Here is a 21,826-nt window from a genome sequence, read left to right as displayed (position 1 = left end):
ACAGTTTCCTCTTTCCCCAAGCTTCGAGACACCAAGTCCACAGATCAGAAGATGACACTGTTGCACTTCTTGGCTGAGTTGTGCGAAAATGACCATCCTGATGTCCTAAAGTTCCCAGATGAGCTTGCCCATGTGGAGAAAGCCAGCCGAGGTGGGGCAAGTTGGGACAAAACTAGAAGGCCATTTCAGCCCCCCCCCCCCCCAAATATCTGCATGGGGACACAAATAAAACACGGTCTAGATCTTAGATAATTTTCCAGTTCTGCCTATTTTAGGTGGGAATGGGAGAGGGTGTAGCCATGATGTCTACGCGACAGGGGAGAGGATTATCAGGCAGAAGGGAGGTCTCCATGTATAGAAGTGGGGAGCACTCTTTCCCTTCTTAGGGAAACCCTGAACACTGAAAAACAACTGGAAGAAAGGTAGGTGTTTTGTGTCTAGGTCAGCAGTTCTTTTTATTCAGAAAGCATGGACTAGATTATCAAAAATCAGGCCTCATCATCCTGGAACTACGCAAAGAAAAAGCATTCAGTAAAAATGGGAACAGATTTGTGCCCTTCCTCTCTATTTTTGTGTATATCCCCTTCCCCTTCAACTGTGTGCCCTAAAATGAATGAGACCAAGACCCCAGGGAATTTCGTAGGTTCTTGTTCAATGAAATGAAGCCTCTCTTCTTGTGGAGGCTGGAGGTTCAGTCATCAAGTAATTTATAGTTGAACTGGAAAGTGAAATATGGGAAGCAGCTAGAGGAGAGAGCATGAGAGCCAGGATAACTGGGTACACCTGTATGTACTGGGCCCCGAAGACTGGAAGCTTAAGGTCTTGACACTCATCATAAATCCTTCCTGTTTTGGGGTTTCCTTTAGTTTCTGCTGAGAACTTGCAAAAGAACCTAGATCAAATGAAGAAACAGATTTCTGATGTGGAACGTGATGTTCAGAATTTCCCAGCTGCCACAGATGAGAGAGACAAGTTTGTTGAAAAAATGACCATATCCTTTCTTAAAATGAAAGGGAAGGAAACTGTCCCATGGGGAGACATCAGGATAGATCTGGCGATAGACAATTTTTCCTTCTTGAAAAAATTCTGTAAAAAAAAAAATCATGCAAATAAACAATATATCCTCCCTGATCCCTTGCCCTCTGCCCCATCTCCACTACACACACAGACACATACGTGTTCTCTTCTCCCTCCCCTTACCAAAGGTAACCACTACACTACACTTCTGATTTTTACCTCATGAATTTACTTTAAACCAAAACTGTGTTGTATTTCTTTTTGCACATAATAGGTCTTAGACCTGGTTCCACAGCAGTATGTGGAGAACAGCCTCTTTTTTAATTGCCATTTCCTGTTCTGTAGGTGGGCCATGGTTTATGGTTTGCCATTCCCCTGTTTTGGGTAGTTAGGTTGCTTCTTGTGTTATAAGCAGTGTTACACTGAACATCCTTGTGCTTGCCAGCATGCATCTCTGTGTTCTTCGGGGCCAGAGCAGTGGATCTGCTTCTTGGTCTTGGTCCTTTACTCCCTGCCCGCACAGCTTTGTGAAGGACGCACAGGAACAGTATAACAAGCTGCAGATGATGCACTGTAACATGGAGACCCTCTATAAGGAGTTGGGAGAGTACTTCCTCTTTGACCCCAAGAAGGTGTCTGTGGAAGAATTCTTCATGGATCTGCACAACTTTAAGAATATGTTTGTGGTGAGCAAGGGCTATCTGTGGATGGAATCTTTTGTGGTCATTTCTCACTTTCCACATTGGTTAGTGTTGGGTGGGCATATGTGTTAAGTGCATACATGTCCACTTTTTGTGTTTTTCCTCCACAGCAAGCAGTCAAGGAAAATCAGAAGCGGCGGGAGACAGAGGAAAAGATGCGGCGAGCAAAACTTGCCAAGGAAAAGGCAGAGAAGGAGCGGCTGGAAAAGCAGCAGAAGAGAGAGCAACTCATAGACATGAATGCAGGTAGGAAGTGGAGGAGCGGACTGGTGGGTTGAAACAGGAACATCTGCAGGGCTACTGTGCCTAGAATCTAGAGGCCAGAGAGAACAGCTCATGTCTGAGCTCAGCTCCTGGCAGAAGAGTGTTGGCAGCCTTTTACCTCCAAGAGCCCGATGCTGGACTTTTCATCTCAGCTCCCCTGCACACACGATCCAGTTCTCCAAACTCAGACCCTTCTCTCTGCTTGGCCAGTTCCTGCATTGGTTCTCCCCTCCCCAGCCATCTAGGACTGCTGTAAAACATACGCTTCTGCCAGTCAAAAGTTCTACTGGCCTGCTTTTGTAGCCTCTATTAAATCTTCCATTCTTTTCCCTAAAATGTTTTCCTGGCTGTGCTGCTGTCTCTGACTGGTGGCTTGCCCTCCCTTTCTGCTTATGTTCACTCAGTGCTCCATCTTCAGTACCTCAGCACATTACCCACACTGTGTGCACATATAACCATGTGTACCTATCAGATTGTAAAGGAATTGCACTTCTGGAGAGGGGGCTCGGGAGCTGGCCACTCTCTTCTTTCTCCAGCAGAATCTGTTTCACTACCAGAAGCATGTCTTTGTTGAAACATATGGCCTCAATTACTGGCCCTCTGTTTCCGGTCTCTGCTGCCTTCCTGCTGCTGATGCCCTCCCCTCCCCTCCTCTGTCTGCTCCTTCTGTGGGGAGAACTATAGCATACGTTGTGCACGGAATTTAGCTGATGCCACCTTTCTTGAACCTGAGGCACCACCACCCATCTAAGTAAAGGGGTTCTTAGGGCCGCCAAGTCTGGCAAGAATAAAATGCTTTGCTTAGCAAAAGAGGCCAGAGCTGCTCTAGCACTTCTTGCTCCCAAGGACTTTTCTTTGGCAGCTCCTGCTGTGATGAGGCCCAAGGACCTGAAGGAGCAGAACAGCCTACACTTTTTTCTTCCTACTTTTCTGGGAAGCAGTTCCACAGTCCTTCTTGTAGTTATATATATAAGCCACAAAATTTGGTTTTGTTCTGCTAATGCTATTGAAGGCCATGCCAAGTATCTTTCACTTTCCTCCATTCTTCCCTGGCGGCCAGGGTTTGTCCCTAGGTGTAGGGAAAGGTGGAGTCCAGCTGACACACAGGATGAAGGCTGCACCCAGTCATCTGGCAGTGTAGCAAGACCTTGCCCTTGCCCCCAAGGCAAGTCAAGAAGGTTGGAATGTAGGTCACCTGCACTGGTGATGTTCAGCCAGCAGGTGGCGCCGGGAGCAGTGAGGCCAGCCTTGCTGCTTACAGCCCGCAGGCTCCTTGGGATTTCAGTTTCAGATTTCACCACCCTGAGCTGTTGCCATGGAAACAGAGCCAGGCTGGAACAAGAATTCTACATTAACTCTCTATATTCCAGCCAGGATGCTCTGCTTACATGCTGAGCTGGTTCTGGAAGAGGCAGCCACAGAGGCAGTACTTAAGTGAAATTCAATCTTGATCAGGGGTCTGTCCTTTTTCCTCAGCCCCACTCTGAAACTGGAACCAGGCTCTCCCTGATGTATTTGTGTGAATTGGAGTGAAACACTTCAGGATAAAGAGCCAGTGAGATCGTTCCCTATTTCATAATCCCAGTCTCTGTGCTTATTCTGGAATTAGACTTGGACAATTCTGCAGTTCTCTGTGCTAATCCTGGATGGGATGGGAAGGAGGGTACTACAGGGAAATAACCATTTTCAAATAGATGCAGGTAAACACAGGCTGGGAGGTTGAGCCCTCTGTCTGCTCTGAGCCTTCAGCCACTGTGGGTGACAGGAAGCCGGTCGGCAGTCCGTATGTTATGTGTGGGGCTGAACACTGCATGCTGCTCAGGCTGACAAGCTTACATCTCCATCTTTGTTCATGCCAGAGGGCGATGAGACCGGTGTGATGGACAGTCTCCTGGAAGCTCTGCAGTCAGGCGCGGCATTCAGACGGAAGAGAGGACCCCGTCAGGGTAAGTGAGCGGAGGAGCCCAGCCTGGGCTTGGAAGGGGTGAGGCTATGCTACTCCTAGTCCTGTTTGTCTTGGGCTGAGGAACAGGTGAAAATGCCCTGAGGGTTTAAAACTTCCTCACAATAGGCCCTGCAGCAAGAGTGGGTTGCCCAGGCCTCTTCCTCCCATATTAGAAAGCACTGACTTGGAGAACTAGGTCTTAGGGGACTGAAAGTGTACATTTGATATAGGAAATACAAAGAAAAGTCAAGAGTCCTTATTCAGCTTCACAAGCGGAAAATATAGAGAAGGTTAGGCATCATTATCCTGAGATGGAATAATAAAGAAGAGCAATCCATTGGAAGAAGCGTCTTCTGACAGCTACCTTTCCTTGGGTGAGTTAGCCTCCAGTGCCTTTGTTTTCCCTGTTTACTCGGCCACAGCCTCCTCCCCAAGCCTGGGACAATTTAAGTGGATTAAGTTGAACCAGAGCCTCTAAGAAGAATTATGGGGATAGAAGGACAGATGATCCAGGCATTGGTATGGGGGAAGGATGGGTGGAGAAGTTTCCTTGGAGGGAAGCGCATAGTGGCCAAGAGACTAGTCCAGGAGAAGGTAAAGCCAACACTACCCCTAATGTGGGGTTGACCTGCACCATTGTGTCGGGCGAAGGTCCTTTGGGACTAGGAGTGATGGCTTTTTTCCTAGGTTGAAGGGTAGCCATTATCAAGGTTTCTACTTTTGAGAGACTTAAAGATGTGTTCGCTATTCCCTGGCTGGTATATATTCTCTAGGTCTGTTTAATCAGTGCTCTACGGTGATCATGAGGAGGAGGTGTGCAGCCTGCTTTGGCCAGCACTTACCACAGAGGTATCTGTAGGGCTTAAAGTACCTATCATAGCCTGGAAAGAGGACCCTGGGATGAAGGGTAGAGCATGCTAGCACCCATACTCTGAATTCCCAAAGGGAAATTCCCTTCTGAGGGCTCTTCTGTACAACCTCAGAACCTTCCCTAAATAAGAGAGAGAATCCCTCATTTATAACTCTTGACATCCTCTGAGAACAGGCTTTCTTTGCAAGGATAGCTGGTTATGATGGGCTTAGAACTTCCTAGGATGGTACGTTTAGACTGATAGATTGGTGTTTGGGTAGAGAATGCATCTGCTAGTATTTGTTTTGTTTAGTTTTTAGAGGTTCTTGTGACACTGTTCTTTACCCACCATATAAGGTGATGTGGCCTTACATTAGGCATTTCTAGCCAAAACAAAGTACATTGCCTGTCACTGTTTACTCTCTCAGCTAAATGTCAACCTGCATCAGACTTGGTGGGGAATTCCCTTTCTAAATCTCTTCCTATGAACTACACAAGAATCCCAGATGCTTCCTGTACACAAGCAGCCAGACCTCAAGGGCTTCCCTCTGCGGGGAAGGCCGCATTCTCTATACTTCTTCCCAAGTAGGAAACCAGGACTCACAGGCAGAGGAAGCAGGGATTTTATTGGAACATAACTTTTCAGCAGAGGATCTAAATTAGTCAAAATGCTAATTTTCATAGGGTAAGAACGAATAGGAGAATGATACTAGGAGATATTGAAGCAGGGAATTACATGCTTTTTAAATTGGTTTCATCTTCCTGGGCTCTGGGAGTAGAAGGGTAGACACTTCGAATTACTCTGGTATGCTGCTTAGACACTACATTCATGCCCTCTAAAGTGACCTGGCCTCACATTAGATGTAAAGGTTCTATCACAGTAGAGTGTGACCAGCATTAGACTCGGTGGAAATCAAAAGACCCAGAGTCAAGTTTAACTCTGATGCTGTCTACCTTAGACAACTGTAGGGGACTCTGTTTCTTCATGAGTTGGACTAAAACGGTCTCTGGGTCCTTTCTAGCTTTAATATTTTTTGGTCTAATGACAACAGGATTGAGAGAAGACATAAAAAAGAGACTGGACTCGGAAGGCCCCATTCTCAAACTATACACTAGGCCCTGGTGGCTGCAGGTTTTCCTCAGTGACTCCTGCACTTAGCTGGTCCATTCCTTGCTTGGCCCCGACTATTCCTCATGGCCAATTGCTTTGAGCCAAAAAACTGATGCCCTCTCAAGCAGATCTGCCTTCCAGGCCCCCTCAGCCCCCGGCCGTCCTAGCCTCAAAGACCCTGGCCTTTTCCTTAGGATTTAAAGGAATGTTGGGGGGAAAAAAAAATCTTCCAGTCTCTGGAGACCTGAGGGAGTGTATACAAAGTATACAAAGAACCATTGAGTTAGAAGAGGAGAGTTACTATCAGGGCTGGTTCATTAAAAGTGACATGTAAACTGCTCTGATCTGCAGGGTGTGGGAGAACAATGGTTTGAGTGTCAAAGGGAAGAATCCATTTGATTGTATTACAGCTACTATTTCAGGCGGATGATTGAGTCAGTGTGTGGTTTTAATGACTCAGCTTTATCTCCATGTCTGAATTGTGGCCTCCTCTTATATACAGGCCATCTGCTCATTGGGATAAAAATCAAGGGAATAAATTCATCTTTCTCTTCCTTCCTTCTAAGCTCCACCTACCCTAGTCGAACCTTAGAGTCCAGAGAGCCTCTGAAGACCTTAGTGTTTAGCATCTGACCTCCTCATAGATTAAAGCAATTAAGACCCACATAAGCTCATCCTCTCCCAGATCTAGAGCTACAACTATAGTCCCCTTTTGTGATTCCAAGTCCAGGGCTATTTCCACTAAGCCTACTTGATGGACAGGAGATGACAGTGACCCAGAGAGCACTGGACACAGTACGGTTGCTTCAGGGAGTTTTCCTATATCTACCTGTCTATAGAAGTTTAAGAGTATTTCCTACATGACCACTTATTCTCCCTCTGCTTTTGTAAAAATAGGACAGGAATATAATTAGGCAAGTTTTAGACAGTAATGAGTTCGTTAGGACAGTAATGACGGTCTCCTCTGTCCTAGTTTCCTCTCCCCCAAGGAAGCTGATTAACAAGAACACTTCAGTAGTAGTTTCTAGCCCATGTTTTATAAATGTCTTTTTCCAAATCCTTGACCTTTTTCTAGGTCATCTGTACTGCTGTTAGTAAGGATTGGTGGATTTTGCTGATGTTTTTATCCTAGCCCACTGGAACTTCTAGGAATCTGGCTTCAGTGTCTCAAGGTTATTCCTTTATCCCCATAAGCTGTGAGACTATTCTGTTGTGAGCTAATAATCCTCCTTGATCTAATGTAGCTAAATTATGTATTTGCTTCTATGGCTAGATAGAAGCAGTCAGTAGTCTCAAGTATTCAAAGTAGGGAAAGGAGGGGAAAGCTCACTTCTGAATTGTTGAAACTGTTGAGTATAACTATGGTCCTGAGGACAGAGTGGAAGCCAGGGTTCTTCAGTTCTGTTGATTCTCTATCCAATTCCAGTAAGAGCTTTCTCATTTCTCTCACATTAGCCTCCGTCATGGCCATCCTAGTGTGCCTACTTACTAGGCTTAAAAGGGAAGTTTTGGGGGTCACCTGTGTAGCTCTGTTAAGCATCAGACTTCAACTCAGGTCATGATCTTGGGGTCAGTGAGTTCAGGCCCTGCGTTGGTCTCTGTGCTGTCGACAGCTCAGAGCCTGGAGCCTGCTTCAGATCCTGTGTGTGTGTGTGTGTGTGTCTCTCTCTCAAAAATTACTTTTTTAAGGGAAGTTTTGGTCATGACCCCACCTACCATCAACTCTTAGTTTTTGTGAAATCTATAATGAATAAGAATCTTTTGGAATCTAGAAGATCTAGATAATACTCCTTGATTAGGTACAACTGGTATCAACTTAGTTTAGAGGAAGAAACCAAAGAGAAATAGTATAAGACATGCCACACTTTAACTGACTTTTCCCATGTTTCCCAGGACAGTTATCCCTGAAGACCTGGTGTTCCTTTTCCTCTGGGGTCTGAAGTCAAACTATTTCAACACAAATACATGCCTTTAGTCACATCCAAATAGTTGGCGATATTTTCTCAATATTTTCTCAACTGCTAGAGAATAAATACACAGGAACAGGGACATCAAGCCACTGCCTTTCTGGACATGAGCAGTAGGGTCCTAGAGAAGGGAATAATTCAGAGAAGAGCAGAAACTAAATGGGGCTGAGGCTAAAAAGATCTAAGCACATACATGTAGACCTTCCTAGTCCCCCCCCAGTCACTGAGGTGGTAGCACATGTTCGTAATGAAAGCAGTGGTCGGTGTGGAACTCCTGGAGTCTAGGTCACGTACCTTCTACCTGGAACCAGAGGATGAGGCTTTGTGCATGTCAGTCAGGGCCTTCATTCTTCTTTCATCTCTTGTTAGACAGTCCATTGTGCCCCTGGCAGGAGGAGTTGGAGGAGGAGGAGACCTATACACTGGTAACCTGTAGGCATGCCGCGTGCTCCCTGACCCGGGGGGTGGCCTCTGTTTTGTGAACACAGCGGTGCTGAGTCTCGGTTCTGCAGAGGCCGACAGCCCTGGTGAAGGGCTGTGCCTTCGCCCCTGTTTGGCTTCTGCCCTGCCTAAAGCTTTCTGCTGGTCTAAAGAAGGCAAAGGTGTTCTGGGCACTTTGCTCACTGCCTCCTCTGGACCTCTTCATTCCTGTGTGTGTCCCAGAGCTGCCCCCATCATTTAGGGGTGCTGGGCTCTTCACCTCTCCTTGCTTCTGTAAGGCTGATGCACTGCTTTCCCCACTCATCGTTCCCATGACCCTGCAAAGCTGTTTTTTTTTTTTTTTTAGCTACAAATCAAATAAATGCTTAGAATTCACCCTTTTTACAACCCAGTGGTTTTAGTGTATTTACAAAATTGTGTAAACATCACCACTAACTCCAGAACATTTTCACCATCCCAGAAAGAAATCCCATCCTTCCCTGGCCATCCTTCCCCCCGCCCTGCAATCTTGAATCTACTTTCCCTCTGGATGTGCCCATTCTAGACATTTCATAGAAGTGGAATCACAGCACGTTTAGCCTGTGTGTCTCACTTCTTTGACCCCAGGCAGGCAGCTTTTGTGTCCAGGTGGTCTTTCTGTGCTGTTTTGTAGGGCATGGGAAGAAGCAGAGAGCGTAAGATGTGCATGGTCCCAAGGAACTGCCTTTGCGTTGAATGTAGAAAGATAACTGGGGCCATAAACTCTGCATTCCGTAATTAATGTGACGGTCTGACGGATGGCTCCCAGCACTGAGAACAGAAACTCATGGACTAACTGGTTCTTCTCATTCTGTTTAAGACCACACCGGGAGCATCACCATCCCTTAGCACTTTGGGCTGAGATTTCTTTGTAGGGGCCTGTCCTGGCCATCCTTGACCGCAGCTCTGCCTTCCCTGCCATACCTTTCATTACCCACCCAGTCCCACCCGACATACATACCTTATAGGGGACCTTTGGCATTTGTCTCACAGCTGCTATTCCTGAAGAGGGGGAAAAGAGCTGGGCATGGGGAGCAGAGGGGGTTGGGGGTACACGTGGGAGGGTGGCGTGCATTTGACGTTAGTGCCTGGCTGTTGGTCCGCTTGGCAGGAGTTGCCCCCAGCAGCCTACAGAACACCTTCCTGTGTTTGGACAGCCTTCCCCAGGTCTGACTTGAAAATGGTTTTGGCCTAGGAAATTCCTGAAACTCCAAGAAAACAAGAATACTACTCTTTACTAAGCCTGAGTCTCTTTAATTCCAACAACTCTACAACGAGAAAACAGATTTTGAGCATTTCATTCCTCTTTAAGTTATACCTAACAAACCTGAATCACATTTTTTCTGTCTAGCCGTATTCAAACCTCTGTATGGTTTTTGCACAGGAAAGCCTACCCACACCCTCACATTCTCTGTACTTAGAAAGTATATTCCACATGTTCTTAGATCTCTGCCCCTTTCTTTAAAATAAGGGCCTTTCTGAACCAGACCATGCAGCCACATTTGCATGGCTTTGGGCTGAATGTCTGCTACAGGGTTTGAAAGGCATTAGAAATTGGGCCTTCTGTGGACAAGCTCTCTCATGTCTTTTCTTTGCAGCCAACAGGAAGGCCGGCTGTGCAGTCACATCTCTGCTAGCCTCGGAGCTGACCAAGGACGATGCCATGACTATTATTCCTCCTAAGATTACCAAGAACACTGAGGGAGTCCCTACAATCCTTGAAGAACCCAAGGAGCTGGTTGGCCGTGCAAGCTAAGCTGGGTCTTGTGGCCACAGCAGCTCCCTTAAGTGGAGCCCCAGACCGTCTTGCCCGGCAGCATGTGCCTAAAGGGTCACGGAAATATTCTTCTGGGGTGGCTGCTCCCACTACCCTGACCCTGTCTCACCTCTGGCCTGCTGCTCTCTCTACATCACACACAGCTTCAGCCGCCTGGAGGCCAGTAGGAAAGGGCAGTGTGGGGGAAGCCTGAGCCCAGCCAGCCCCGGCTGTCGTATTACCAAAGCAGGCTCTGTGTTTGCTGCCTTAACCCCAGCGGTCTTCTCTCTGTCACTCTAAGGCCTTGTCTCAGATGAGGCCCATCCTGCTTTCTAAACCCCTGCCTTTCCAGTAGGCTTTCACTTCGGTCAGTCTTGCTGGGTTCCTGCTTTTTCTTTTGTGGTTTCTCTAGCCCTGAGAACAGCATGGGGCTTGTGAACCTTTAGGCTGTATCCCTTCCCTTCTTTCATTGCTGTCACCTCTACTCTTCCCTCTCCTGGTTACTGTTATTTATTAGTAGTGGTGTGACACTGGGAGCCGCGCCCAAAGAAGTGGGGAGGCAATCCCCCCTTCCCCAAAACAAAAAGGACCTGGACCACTTGATCTGTTCCACGATGGCCTAGGCCAGAGCCTGTGGGCAGGCAGGGTATAGAGACATCATGGAACCTGTCCCCAGCCTGCTGCCATGGTTTATGACCCTGCTTCTGTGAACCCTCTAGACCTGCCCCAGGCTACTGAGCCATGGTCTTTCCTCACATCTCCCCCAGAGCTTTGGTGCATCTCCTCTGGAGTAGGGGCTGTATTGTGACCATCCCAACACCTCACCCTCTGTCTCCAAGGAATTGGGAGGTGGAGCCTCCTGGCTGAGAAATTGTTTTGCAAATGGATCTATTTTTATATGAGATTTTTTTTTTTCTTTTTTAAGAAAATAACCATCCTTCCCACCTTTTCCCTCCCTAACGTAAGAGGCTTTGAGGGCAGGTCCTAGTGTCTCTGGGATTTCTCCCCACAGGGCCTCAGTCCTGAACAAGACCCTGGACCTCCACCCTAAAGCCTTCTGGGCCCTTAAAGGCCAGTGCAGATTCTCTCTCATCATCATCCAGTTCTGGGGCAGGAGGAAGCTCTTTGGTCGAGCTGGACCAGGCCGAAGAGTGGTGGGAGCTCTGAGACCACAGAGTTTTTATAAATTTAATATATTTAATCAAGCCAAATGTGCAAATGCTAACTGGACACTGGGCAAGTGAGGAGTGTTGCCACACAGTGTCCCCCTGCTCCCTTGTGAACAGTGGGCAGGCCAGACTGTTCACTGGCTCCAGGAAGCTCAGATTCTCTGGCTCAAGGTGACACTTTGCCCTCCTTTTGACTTTAGCTTCCACTCCCAGGTAGGAGAGAGAATGACACTGCTCAGGCATGACCCAGAATTTAAGTTCTTGGAGCAAAGGGGGGAATTGAAGAGACCTGAGGCTTCCTGCAGGGAGGCCTTCAGGCCGGGAACAGAGGTTCTGTTTGCTACAGTAGCTGCCTGTGTGTGAAGGGGCAACCGCAGCTCCTTTGAGCTACTCCCTGGAGGGGGGTGGGGGTGGGGAGGGCTGCTCCTGTGGGTCCCCTCCTCTTCCCTGCTGACATCTGGGGCTTTGACCCTTTCTTTTTTAATCTACTTTTGCTAAGATGCATTTAATAAAAAATAAAAAAGACAAAATGCAAACCTGTTTCCCTTGCCTCTTGGGCTTCTGGGATGTCATCACCTCCAGTTTGGTGGGTTTATTTCCAACTGTTAATAAAGCATTGAAACAGTATGACCTTACCTCCTCCTTTGTGATTATAAGCTACTATCCCAATCCCTGGTTGATCTGACAAATCGTTGTCAAAAAGCTTACGGTGCTGGGGCGCCTGGGTGGCTCAGTCAGTTAAGCATCTGACTTCGCTCAGGTCATGACCTCACAGTTCGTGGGTTGGAGCCCCACGTCGGGCTCTGTGCTGGCAGCTAGCTCAGAGCCTGGAGCCTGCTTTGCATTCCGTATCTTCCTCTCTCTCCGACCCTCCCCTGCTCACACTCTCTCTCAGAAATAAACATACTTTAAAAAAAAAAAAAAAGGCTTAAGGTGCCTAGCATGTGCCAGACAGACACCATGCTTAGGCTTCGGTCCTTGCATTTGCTGTCATAAAGGAATAGGGCTTTCCCCACCCTGCCACTCCTTCCAATCCTTCCACATTGCTGCCTAGTGGTTTGGAACCCTTTTCTTGAACTCCGTTCTAGCTCCCCACCTCCTCATGCCCCCACATGTCATAAACTCCTAGGTCCTGGCAGCACCTGTGCCTCTTTTGCTGAGGGAAGATTCTCCCATCTGTCCTTTTCTAGCCCACCCCACACCCCCACTCTTTTGGTGGCCATAGACCACATTGGAGATTAGAGGAATTTATGGGGGGTGGGGTTGATAGAAACCCGAGCCTGCCAGCAGAGGTCAGAAGCCAGAGGTCATGCTCCAGGTACCTTGCTGCTCAGAGCCGTACTTGAGCACACTGTATAACCGACACAAAGGAACCTTACAAGCTATGAACAGACCCAGAATAGACAAGGAGGGGCTTGAAGAGGACCACAAACCCATTCTGGCAGACTCTGGAACTGGAAATAAAAGCCTTTTTAAATAGCCCTGGAGCCTGGGCAGCTGCCTCCTCAGTATGGCTGGGGATGTGGGGGTGGGCTGCCTCCTCCCTCTCCCTACCAGAAGCCACGCGTTTCTGTTGCAGAGCTTTACAGGCGTACATACCAATTAGGGGACCAACCACAGCTGCTCACACACACTGCCAATCTACCGCCGTGCCTGGAATAGAACCCAGGCACCCAGCACCCCGCCCTCTGCAGCCCGGCTCTCAGAAACAAAACCCCACTGCCATCTCAGAAACCCTGCACGCCACCCTTCCTCCCACGCAAGAAGGTCGCCTCCAGATGCTTAGTTGGAAGGCTTGGTTTCCCTGACAACAGACTTCAGAAGCTGGCAAAACACGTGACAGGGCTCTGAGAGGATGCGCAGAGGAAGCCCAGAGACAGTCTCCGTCCACCCTGCGGTTACGCATGCCCTCCCTGACCTGCCAGACAGCACAGTCGGTCTGTGTTTCTGTCCTTCCTCTGCATCCTGTCCTGTCCTCTGTACTTCCTGTGGAGGACAACCTCGAATCCCACTGTGTTCCAAGGAGGCAGGCCTAGGAACAGGAGAGGGGAGGAGGGCTAAGTGAGGGGTGACTGGAAAAGCAAGGAGAGAGGGAGAGAGGAGCAAGCGAAGACGATCTGGGTCTGCAGGCAATCTCATACCCTGTATACTCGTCAATCCCCTTGACACAGGGCACTCCGCCCCCACGCCCCAGCAACAAAGTGATGAACCTTCTACTTCCTTGGCTTTGCCGCAGACACTGGGAAGGTGACTTCCAGATGGGAAAACCGAGCCCCGGGCTAAATGTAGCCCGCCCTCTTGCAGTGTTCCCAAAGCCACTAGGCAGCCTGGGTGGAGGGGAGTGGGCAAAGGAGAATTCACCCTCCTCAGAAGCCCACAAGGGCACTCGGGGGTGTTAATTTTAGCGGGGAAGAGGTGGAAACTAAGGAAATGTCCACCACCCGATTTACAGCTCTGTAGCTGGTGCCAACACACCCCCGCCCCCGCTCTGGAGTCTCTTCCGCCGCCGGGAGACTGGCACTCAGAACCTTAAGGGAGAGCCACAAAGCATACAATTGCACTCTGAACTGCACACAGACAGGTATCGCTCAGAAATCCCCTCCTCCACAACAGATCCATAAGCTGATTACACACAACGGTATACAGATCCACAAGCACAATTACAGTCAACTGTACACTGTTACATATGCACAACAGTATTCCAACCGCACACAGCCACATTTGACTGTCACACACAGATTCAAGGGCAGCGACACAAAACCAAGACACAAATACAGTAATAGCCTTGCGATCCCACCCTTCTTCTGGCATACACCTCGTAGCATTTCATCCACACATGCCAGGAGCCTCCATCTCTTACAGAGAACTGTTCAACCTTTCAGAAGAAACCTTTTAATTTTTTTTTTCCAAAGAAAAAAAGCCATATAAATATTAGAGTATAAAACTTGCGTGAGACACAGGATGGGGAGTGGGTGGGAAGCTACATGACTATGCGAAGAGAAGCACTTATAGGAGTCAGTACAGGGGACGGGGGTCGCCGCAGCGCGTGGACACAGCACAAAACACAGCACGGGCCGCCGCAAGCGGATTCAAGGACAGATGGCTGCGCGGAGCCCTCCGCCCACCCGCCATCACGGAAAAGCACACCGCACTACACTATTGGCTATTCTACACCAGCCGAAAGAGGGAGGGGGCTCTACACTACCGTTAAGGGATGGGGTGGGGTTCTTGAGCAACCCCGCTGGAGGTACGGGGGCTGGGAGAGGGGGTAGGCAGAAGGGGGTGGGCAGAGAAAGGTCTATGCACAAGGAGGCACTGGGGGACTTTAACCAGGCTCTGGCCACTAGGGGGCAGACTGGGGGCCTGGGCATTGGCCTTCACGGAGAAGAAATGGCACCTGGCAAGATGAAGGAACAGAGGCTGGGGGACCGCAGGGGCCCTGTGGAGAAGCCTGGATCCTAGGCGGAGACTTTCTGTCCACTTGGTCCCTGCTCTAGCTCCATGCCTCCCTAACCCAGGGACCAAGAACGGCCTAGCTGACCCTGCCTCGCTGCTAGGGCCACAGTGATTCTTCTACCTGTGGCACCTCTGGAGTACCCAGCACCCACAGAGGGCCCTCTGACCTCTCCAGGCAGGGGACCTGGTCCTAAACATCCTCAGACTTTCATTTGACCGTAATGCCAGTTTAAATCCTACTGGTGCTAACAGCTCAGCTCAAAGCTCACTGCCTGAGGTGTGTGAGCCTTGAATGTGGTAAATGAGGGTCCAGCCTGGTACTTGATTTACGGCTGGAATCGGGGATCCGGCCAGTACCCTGGGGACACAGAGCCTTCTGTAAGATCCTGATAACCGGCAAGTCAAGCTTTGTCCATCCCCTATATCCACACCCTTCCCTTCCTTATCTCACCACCCCATGCTGTCTTGGAGCATGCAACGGAGTCTCTTGTTTGGAGAGGGGGAGTCATGGCATGCAGCGGGACATCTAACAGTGAAAAACAGAACAAAAGACTGGTCCCAAGGGCGCTGGGAAGGGGCACGGTAGCAAAGTGCCCTCCCTAAATCCAGCAAGCATCAGTACCGTGGCAATGGTGACCATGTCTCCCAAAACTTGAGCTTGGTCTTGGGCTCTGGAAGGAGATGAAGGGACAGACACCAAACCATGCTTTGGGGGCAGTCTGAGCATTGGAGAGGCCAAGAGGTTACGACGCCCTTCCAACTCTTCAGAACTATGAGCCTCTTTAGGTCACCAGGTACCTCAACACCTCAACTACCTTATTCAAGAAAGAGGAGCTGCTGAGGGGGTGGGGTGGACAGGAGGGAGACAGGGGATTGTGGATGGGCCTGATTGAATTTGGAAGATGGCAAAATTCAGCTGTAACTAAAGGGATGTGATAAATGGTGTCTACACTAACCCCACTACCCCCATGGGCACAGCAATGGACTGAATGGGGGTTCCCAGCAGAACTCCCTTTTGCATATTCAATCCCTTGGGGGCAGAGAGGGGGGTGTTGACTGGGCACTTGTTTCTGTTTCTCAAAGGGAGCATGGCCTGGACCCCTGTCAGTTTCTGGGGGTGAGCCCTGAAAATGTGAGGCCTGGGTACAGGTACGGAGAGGCTGGGCTGGTTGGGGAGGGAAGCTGCCCCGTGGCTCTTGGCCTGGCCTCCACGTTACTTCTTCTCCTTTTTGCCTGACTTCTTCTTGTTGCCATTGCCACCGGCAGGGGCCTTGCCATCTCGCTTGCCAGCCGCGTTGGTCAGTGTGGCGTTACTGCCGGGGATGTAGACGTTCTGGCGGTAGTCTGGAACGTGCTGCAGGGTAAACTGGGGCCCGTAGCGGGTGCTCAGGCCCATGGTGCCAGCGCCCCCTCCCAGGGTGGAGCCCCCATCAGCAGCTTCTGCAAGAGAAAGAAGAAGGTCAGGAGCTAAACTCTGGGTCCATCCCTCTTTTATAGCACAACCAGCTAATGGACAGAGCACCCAGCCCTGACCACACTGAACCCTGGGAGTATCATCTCTATCAAAGGGGGATAAACACCTTTAACAAAGGAGTAGAGGTAAGTGCCTCTAGAGTGAGACAGCCTGGATTTGATTCCCAGCTCTTGTACCTACTAACCAACTGGGGTCAAGTCTACCTAACCTCCCTATGTCTCCTCATCTATGAAAGGGGGTAAAAATAACAACTTTTGAGGCTTTCACCTAAAAAAGACAACCCAGTGAGGTATGTGGTATTTATCTTCACTTTAAAGATGAGGAAAGCAAGGCTCAAAGAGGGTAAAGGACTAACTCAAAGCCACAGCAGCCAGCACAGGTTAAAGCAGGGGTGGCTGAGTGTGTCCAAGCATATACTATAGAGAGTCACCACTGCCACCAGAGGCTCGGAACTTACCACTCTGAGGATAAAGGACGAGGAGAGAAGACAAAATGAGCCACGTTCTAGGAGGCTAAGAAGATGATGATTCTGGGACCAGAGCTCTCTTTTATTTCTCTTTTGGATTTCAAGTTTTTATTTAAATTCTCATTAGTTAACATACACGGTAACATGAGTTTCAGGTGTAAAATTTAGGGATTCATCACTAACATATAACACCCAGTGGTCATCACAAGTATCCTTTTTAATACCCATCACTCACTCAGCCCATCCTCTGGGACCAGATATCTTAGGTACAAGGTAGACAGAGTTTCACAGTATCAGAGCTACGGAACATCAGAGAACACCCCAAGCCAAACTTCCTACTGTATACAAGAAGAAACAGGGTCTAGAGACCTACAAATTCTGGCTCCTAGCTTAGCATCACCTTGGGAGCTTGTTAGAAATGGAGACTCAGAATCTGCATTTTAACAAGATTTTCAAGTGATTTTTATGCACTCTGAAGGTAGAGAAGCACAGAATCACTTACCCCATTGGGTTTTTGTGAGGCTCAAATGAGACAATGCTTCATGAGTCCCCAGGCACTAGGTAAATGCTCGCTCAGTGTTGGGAGCAGCGCTCACATCATCACTACCACACCGTGTGTGTTGTTACTTCTACTCTATGTGCTCCCTGAGTACAGCAGGGAAAACCAGGAATTTCCCCGACTCAGGCTGAGTTCACAAGGGCTCCTGCTGGAGTCCTCTGGCAGTGGGAGCGTTAAAGGCCCTGGAATTCCCAGCCAAGCCCCAGCCCAGCTGACAAAAGAGCTCTCCTCCCAGTCTCCCTTTACTCCACACTAGACCCTGAGAGTGCGAAGAGAGGGTGACTAAAGCCGGAGAGGCTGACTAATCCTGGGACACTAACCAGGGATTGAGAAATACACAGAAACTGTTTTCAAAAACCAGCACAAGAGGGGGAAGGGCATAGGAGAAGGGAACAGAGAGAAGAGCCTTGGGTTTTTCTGCCTCCTCACTCCAGTGCTCAGGTTTCTACAATCTCCATTTCAAGTCCCAAATCCAGGGATCTGAGGGCTTTGGGGGGGGGTGTGAAAGAGATGCTGGGTGGGAGGGAACAGCTGCCCACTTCCTTCTCTCTTTCCCCAGGCTGCTCCCCTCCCCCAACCCTTTCATTCCACTGACTTTTTTCGCCATGTTTTCCCTAATTAACTCCAGGATGGAGCCAAGCTCACCCTCCCCTCCAGCATACCCCTCTTCCAGCCTGGGAATGAAGGGGTGGGGGAGGGGGCCCAGACTCTGCTTCAAAGAGCTAGGATTCCAGAGTGATTTAGGGGCTAAAGGAGAGACTTCAGAGGCGCCAGAGAGGGAGAGAGGGGGACACGGACACACACACACACACACACACACACACACACACACACACACACACACGAAGAAATAGGGAGAACCAGGGAGAAAAGAGGTAGAAGCAGAAGGGCAGAAAGAGCTTGACTGGGTAACTGGAGGCCAAGCCCACCCACATCCTACCCGCATCCTACATCTCTAAGGAGCACCCCAAGGAGGTGGAAATGACAAAGTCAGTTCTTGTCACCTCCCAGGAGAAGCGTGGGCCTGATGCTGGCCCAGGCTCTGTGGGGGACTTCGAGGTTGAGCTGGAACAGGAGAGAGAAGATGTACAAATTCAGGTCATAACAAAAAAGGCTGAAAAAGTTCCTTCTGTTTAATGCTGCCACTAAGAAAGGTGGGTGACCCTGGCAGAGGTCCTGCATGACTCAGGCCTCAATTTCCCCATCTATAAATCTGAGGGGGAGATGGTGGATCGCAGCCTCTGACCTTTGTAGAATCAATTCTTCAATGGTCCCTCCTACACACAGTGAGCAGTGACCAAGATGTTTCCCATTCCATAGAGAAACATTCTTTAAAAAGCAGCAAGAAAGGGGTGCCTGGTGGCTCAGTCAGTAGAGCATGAATCTCCTGATCTCAGGGTTGTGAGTCCAAGACCTACACTGGGTGTAGAGATTACTTAAAAATAAAATATGGGGCATCTGGGTAGCTCAGTTGAACTCTTAATTTCACCTCAGGTCAAGATCTCACAGTGGGCTAAAGTGCCACATGCGGCTCTGCACTGACAGTGTGGAGCCTGCTGGGGATTCTCTCTCTCTCTCTCTCTCTCTCTCTCTCTCCCTCTCCATCTCTGCCTCTCCCCCACTCCTGCTCTCTCTTGAAAAAATTTGAACAAAAAATTTTAATGATAAATAAAAATTAAAAAATAAAATCTTAAAAAAAAAAAAAAGCACTAAGAAAGAACCCAGGCAACCTCTGGCCTAAAGGGCAGAGTGTGCTGGCCTCCTCTCCACCTCCTGGCCTCACAGCCTCCCTTCCCACCCCAACCTAGGGATGAGACAGCACCTCCAGACATAGAAGTCTGGTCAAGCTAAACCAGAGTCAGTAGAACCGCAAATGAGAACCTCCTTGAGGACACACTTCCCCCCAAGTGTTTATTTAAAAAGCCTCCCAAGTGTACTTACTTTCCTTCTTACTTACTTCCCCTCAGCAGCCCCCCTAGCCAGGCTGGGCTGGACTCCAGGAACCTCTCTGGCTTCAGGACAGAGAAGCGGGTGTGAAAGTGAGAGCAGGGCCTGACCCTGCCACTTCAACCCTCTGGATCCATTCCCCAAGTCCCCAGCTTACACTCAGGTCAGAGGCTGTGTAGGCCAGAAGGGTGGAGCCCTGACAAGGGAGGGGACCCTAGGGGGCTTGGGGCCATAAATACTGATTCCATTTTTGTTTCTTAAATCTGGGTTTAGACCAAAAAGCCGCCTTCCTGCACATAATGCTAAAAACCACAACAGTTAAATATACCTGTCTGTCTACTTCCCTCAAGAACCTGACTTGGCATCTCCTAGACGCACCCACCTGCCTCTTTCATACTCAGTATCTGGTCTCTCCAGAAGTACAGCTCCCGCCCACCCCAGACCCGGGCCAGCTCTGTCCCAGAAGGCTGGCTGCCATGGTCACTTCCTCTCCCCCTTCACCTACCATGGGCCTGGCTTCACTTAGCCTCAAAGACATCTGGGAGAGGCTTCCCAAATTTAACAAATAAAAATGCAGGATCCTCCCAATTAAATCTGAAGTTCAGATAAACAATGAGCAAGGTTTTTTTTTTTTTGTTTTGTTTTTTCTTTCTTTTTTTACATAGTATGTCTCAATACTCATGTTTGGGAAATACTTATGCTAAAATATTATTTGTTGTTCACATGAAGTTAAAATTAACCAGGCCTCCTGTGTTTTATCTGGCACCTCTAGTCTGGTAGATTAAAGCAGGATGCTAAGAGGAGTTTAGCCTTTACACTTACTCAGCTAAAAGGGAAACACAGGCTGCATCTAAAGGCAGACATGGTTTGTGCAAAAGAAAGCCATGAACTTGAGAGTCGGAACGGGTTAGAATTGCCAATCTGGAGCTCAAAAGGGGGACCCTGGAGCAAGGGTTTTCTCAGTTTTCTCATCTGTCAGACGTAAGTAATCACAGACCTGCTTTGCAGAGCTGGTTAAGAGGATGAATTGATGTGAGGCCTAGCATGCACCCAGGACAGAACATAGGTTCTTTTTTTTTTTTTTTTTTTTCTAGGAGAGAGAGAGAGAGACAGCGTGAGCAGGGGAGTGTCAGAGAGAGAGGGAGTCACAGACTGAAACAAGCTCCAGGCTCTGAGCTGGCTGTCAGCACAGAGCCCAACGCGGGGCTCGAACCCACAAACCGTGAGATCATGACCTAAGCGAAAGTCGAACCCACAAACCGCGAGATCATGACCTAAGCGAAAGTCGGACGCTTAACCGACTAAGCCACCCAGGCGCCCCCATAGGTTCTGATTTCACCGGGTTCTTTCCCAGCCCTCCACACATGGTGTAGGCCAGAGGCTTTCACTGCACTAAGCCCAGGGCCTAATCCCCTGACAGTTTCCACAGGAAGCCCAAGATGTACTACTCCTAGAACTAGTCCTTATGAATAGGCATTATTCTAAATCTGCCTTTTACAGGTCAAAAAAGATAAGAAGTAATCAATTTTGCCACTACATATTGTGCCCTTGCTCTGTCATCCCTGTGCTAAGGCCTCACATCAGGCCCTCCCAATACCAGCAAGATCTGTTCTAGTTCTCATGTGATAGTCACTCCAAGTGAGGCCCAGAGGAGCTTAGCACCTTCCTTGAGGACTCACAGCTAAGTGTGGATGCTGAGATTTGAGTCCAGGTTGACCTGCCTCCAAAGCTTGTGCTCTAAAGTACTAACATCATTCTGTGTTTCTGTCTGCCCTGCTCAGGACCCTTCTTCAGGGCCAACAACCATTGACTGAATCTCTATTGCATGTGAAGTTCTCTGTTAGCCTTCTAGGAAAATCAAAATGCTGCTCTTGAGGTGGGGCAACAGCAAAGGGAAGCGGTCTCTCATCCAAATGTGTTCTTGGTGCTGGGAGTATCCACATCCACTACCATAGAAAAAAGGGCCTGTATATCACAGGCCCAGTACTTTGTGCTTTGTAGTACGGTCTCATTTAACCCTCACAACAAACCTTTGAGGCCACTTCTCCATTTTCTTGGCTGAAGAAGCTGAGGTTTAGCAAGATTAAGCAAAATTATCAAATTCACAAAGACAGTAAGTGGCAGAAGTAGAATCCGACCTATGCAGTCCCCTTCTGGAGCTGGATTAGTAACACCACTCTCTCTATTCCCTCAATAAATCTTTCCTTTTTCACCTTTTCTAGGCATTGCAGAAGTCTTAACCTATTTTTCAACCTGGCTTTTTGTCCAGGAATTATGAGTCTTCTCAGGGACTCTGAGAAAGATCCAGAGAAATCATGCAGGTTGACAGCCAGTCTTAAGGCAGGTGGCTGTGGGATTCCCCCAGAATCCCAGGTCCCCATCCCCCCACACACAAGTGACACAACTTACCACTGGCAGAGGCCAAGATCATGGCTTGCAGCATCTCTGTATCAAATTGATTGTTGGGCCAAGTGCCGGTTTCATCACCATTTTGGGAGCTGGGGAGAGAGTGGGATGGTGAATACAGTCTTCCAGGCCAGCCCAGCTCACACCCCTCCCGTCCTCTCCCAGGGTTCCCAGATCTAGTACCCTGTATCTCCATCCCATGCCAAAGGATGGCCTGTAGGATTAGAATATGTAATGTTTGCAAATACTTTGAAAAATCCCTTTGCTTAGCATACTTGC

At 48.8% G+C, this 21,826-nt stretch overlaps 2 protein-coding genes and 1 pseudogene across 18 annotated transcripts in view; 1 reads left to right on the top strand and 2 right to left on the bottom strand.

The window, feature by feature from the left end:
- DIAPH1 (diaphanous related formin 1) overlaps window positions 1-10,992 on the top strand; it is a 99,368-nt gene extending 88,376 nt beyond the window's left edge. For both annotated transcript variants that reach the window (XM_039236214.1, XM_039236213.1), the window contains 6 exons: window positions 22-151; window positions 867-991; window positions 1,539-1,703; window positions 1,829-1,964; window positions 3,842-3,928; window positions 9,913-10,992. In XM_039236214.1, the coding sequence (XP_039092145.1) occupies window positions 22-151; window positions 867-991; window positions 1,539-1,703; window positions 1,829-1,964; window positions 3,842-3,928; window positions 9,913-10,070 (801 nt within the window). In that variant the 3' untranslated portion in view covers window positions 10,071-10,992. The remainder of the gene's footprint in view (window positions 1-21; window positions 152-866; window positions 992-1,538; window positions 1,704-1,828; window positions 1,965-3,841; window positions 3,929-9,912) is intronic.
- Window positions 10,993-14,111: 3,119 nt separating this feature from the next.
- The window catches only part of LOC120234347 (protocadherin gamma-C4), a 179,925-nt gene continuing 172,210 nt past the window's right edge, over window positions 14,112-21,826 (bottom strand). For all 16 annotated transcript variants that reach the window (XM_039236169.1, XM_039236159.1, XM_039236158.1 and 13 more), the window contains 2 exons: window positions 21,551-21,639; window positions 14,112-16,135 (listed from right to left, as the gene is read on the bottom strand). In XM_039236169.1, coding sequence (XP_039092100.1) covers window positions 15,909-16,135; window positions 21,551-21,639 — 316 coding nt within the window. In that variant the 3' untranslated portion in view covers window positions 14,112-15,908. The remainder of the gene's footprint in view (window positions 16,136-21,550; window positions 21,640-21,826) is intronic.
- The window catches only part of LOC120234363, a 65,769-nt pseudogene continuing 65,567 nt past the window's right edge, over window positions 21,625-21,826 (bottom strand).

Source organism: Hyaena hyaena, unplaced genomic scaffold (assembly GCF_003009895.1).
Source record: "Hyaena hyaena isolate Hyena2069 unplaced genomic scaffold, ASM300989v1 scaffold_107, whole genome shotgun sequence".
In the NCBI taxonomy this organism is placed as follows: Eukaryota; Metazoa; Chordata; class Mammalia; order Carnivora; family Hyaenidae; genus Hyaena; species Hyaena hyaena.
This window is presented reverse-complemented; position numbering and strand designations above follow the sequence as displayed.